Consider the following 1690-nt stretch of genomic DNA (forward strand, 5'->3'; position numbering starts at 1 on the left):
CTAATGCTCGCCATGGCGACCAGCGGCTCCCCAGACCCGAACTTCTTCAGGTTGGTCCACGACGTGCTGCGCTTGAGGGTACCCTTGCCGCCCTGCTTGTGGATGACTTCAAGCGGGTGCCCGGCGCCCTTGGGCGTGGCGGGGCACCTGGCCTCGGCCTCCTCTTCAGCCGCGAGCTGGCCCAGCTCCTCGGCGAGGTTGCACATCTCGAACGACACCGTGGCCCGCTTCGTCACGCGTCGCTCCTTGACCGTGGCCGCAGCGTGCGAGCTGCTGCGAGGGGAGCACGAGTCGAGCGTGTTGCTTCGCTCGCGGCGCACGACGTGCGTGAAGGTCGTCATCGTCGGCGCCTCGGCGTCTGCGCTCGACGCGCTCCTCTCGCGGTGGCAAGACGTGACCGCGTCACCGGTGTTGGTGGTAGTGGTACTGGTGGTCGACTTGGTGGTCTCCTTGCGGGTCCTGAACAGGCCCGTGAAGGTTCGTCGCCTTCGCAGCGAGGACGTATCCTCCCTCTTCTTCAAGTCTTCCATCGTTCACTCTCGTGCTCCTTCAGTTATGTTGAGGACTTGGCGAGCTTCTGCTTCTTCTTCTGCTTCTTCTGCTTCTTCTTCTAGAGGATGACCAAGTCAGCCTGTTACGAGAAGGTAGTGGGTGGGTTGTTGTGGTCGGTCGGTCGGTGGGTTGTCTTCGGCTGCGAGTTGGGAAGAAGATGCGGCCAATGCTGGGTTTAATTTTTATATGGTGCTGGCGTGAGGTGATTTGATGGGTACCGGCCGCGGAGCCGAGCAGAGCGGTATTGAGACCTGGTCGGCTCGTGACCATGGCAAGTTACCCGTGAGCTGGGATTGTGCAACCACCAATGGCGCGAGTTCCGTGTTAACTGGTAGCTAGGAAACGGCTAACCAGTAGCAACGTTGCCGCGAGACGGCTCCAGATCTGTCGTCTCACACCAAGCACTTGTCCTTAATCGCGCCATCACTGCAGGCCGCATCGCCCGGTGAACAGAAATCGCTCACGCCTTGCAATAGCTCGGTGATGGCCCAAGAGCGCAAACGCGACATTGGTGGGATCTACGGTGGAGGTGCTGACTGCAGTCAGTTAACGACCGCTTTGCTGGGCGCGTAGCGGCCGACTTCCTCTGGATTTTCTCTTTTACAGAAGAGAGCAAAAGAGAAGAAGCAGGTACAACCTGAACCGGTTGTTGCTCAGGAGGAGGATCCATTGCCGTTGTCCTTGGTTGTCTTCCAGGCCTTGAGACTGCTTCCGATGTTGCTGAATGTCGTCGACTGCTTCCACCGGCTGAAGAGCTTGTTGACCGTTGGTTCGTCCTGACCGGCTGGCGATGATGATGACGGAATCGCCGCCGCCGCCGCCGCCGCCGACGACGACCACGACGACGAGGAAGACAGCTGGCTCCCCTCTCCCTCTTCGCTCGTCGCGCCGCGCGATGTGGATGCGGACGTGAATGACGTATCCCTCCTCTCCGGCTGTGTCTCCTCGCTCTTCTTCTTGTTGGGCGTCATCGGTGTCCCGGCCGTCACCTTAATCACAAATAGATCACCGCAGCGGTGGTGGTGATCATCAGCAGGTGGTGGTGGCACGCAATTCGTCACAGCACCACGAGCATTTTAGCAACGGCGCGCAAACAAGACGCAAAGGCCGGGTACCTCCATGTCGTGAACCATCGACG

The 1690-nt window shown here is 59.8% G+C and overlaps 2 protein-coding genes across 2 annotated transcripts; both read right to left on the reverse strand.

Moving 5' to 3' along the window:
* Nucleotides 1-46: 46 nt before the first annotated feature.
* On the reverse strand, nucleotides 47-530 carry ACA1_212080 (uncharacterized protein; the record flags this gene model as incomplete). The annotated part of the gene is given in 2 exon segments (XM_004336977.1): nucleotides 47-66; nucleotides 83-530. 2 exon segments carry the CDS (start codon nucleotides 528-530, stop codon nucleotides 47-49), a joined length of 468 nt encoding a protein of 155 aa, XP_004337025.1.
* A 675-nt stretch (nucleotides 531-1205) lies between these two features.
* ACA1_212090 (uncharacterized protein) lies at nucleotides 1206-1523 on the reverse strand (the record flags this gene model as incomplete). Its single annotated transcript, XM_004336978.1, has 1 exon — nucleotides 1206-1523. The coding sequence occupies one exon, from the start codon at nucleotides 1521-1523 to the stop codon at nucleotides 1206-1208; it is 318 nt and encodes a 105-aa protein (XP_004337026.1).
* Between the last annotated feature and the right edge of the window lie 167 nt (nucleotides 1524-1690).

Source organism: Acanthamoeba castellanii (genome assembly GCF_000313135.1).
Source record: "Acanthamoeba castellanii str. Neff unplaced genomic scaffold scf7180000084758, whole genome shotgun sequence".
In the NCBI taxonomy this organism is placed as follows: Eukaryota; Discosea; order Longamoebia; family Acanthamoebidae; genus Acanthamoeba; species Acanthamoeba castellanii.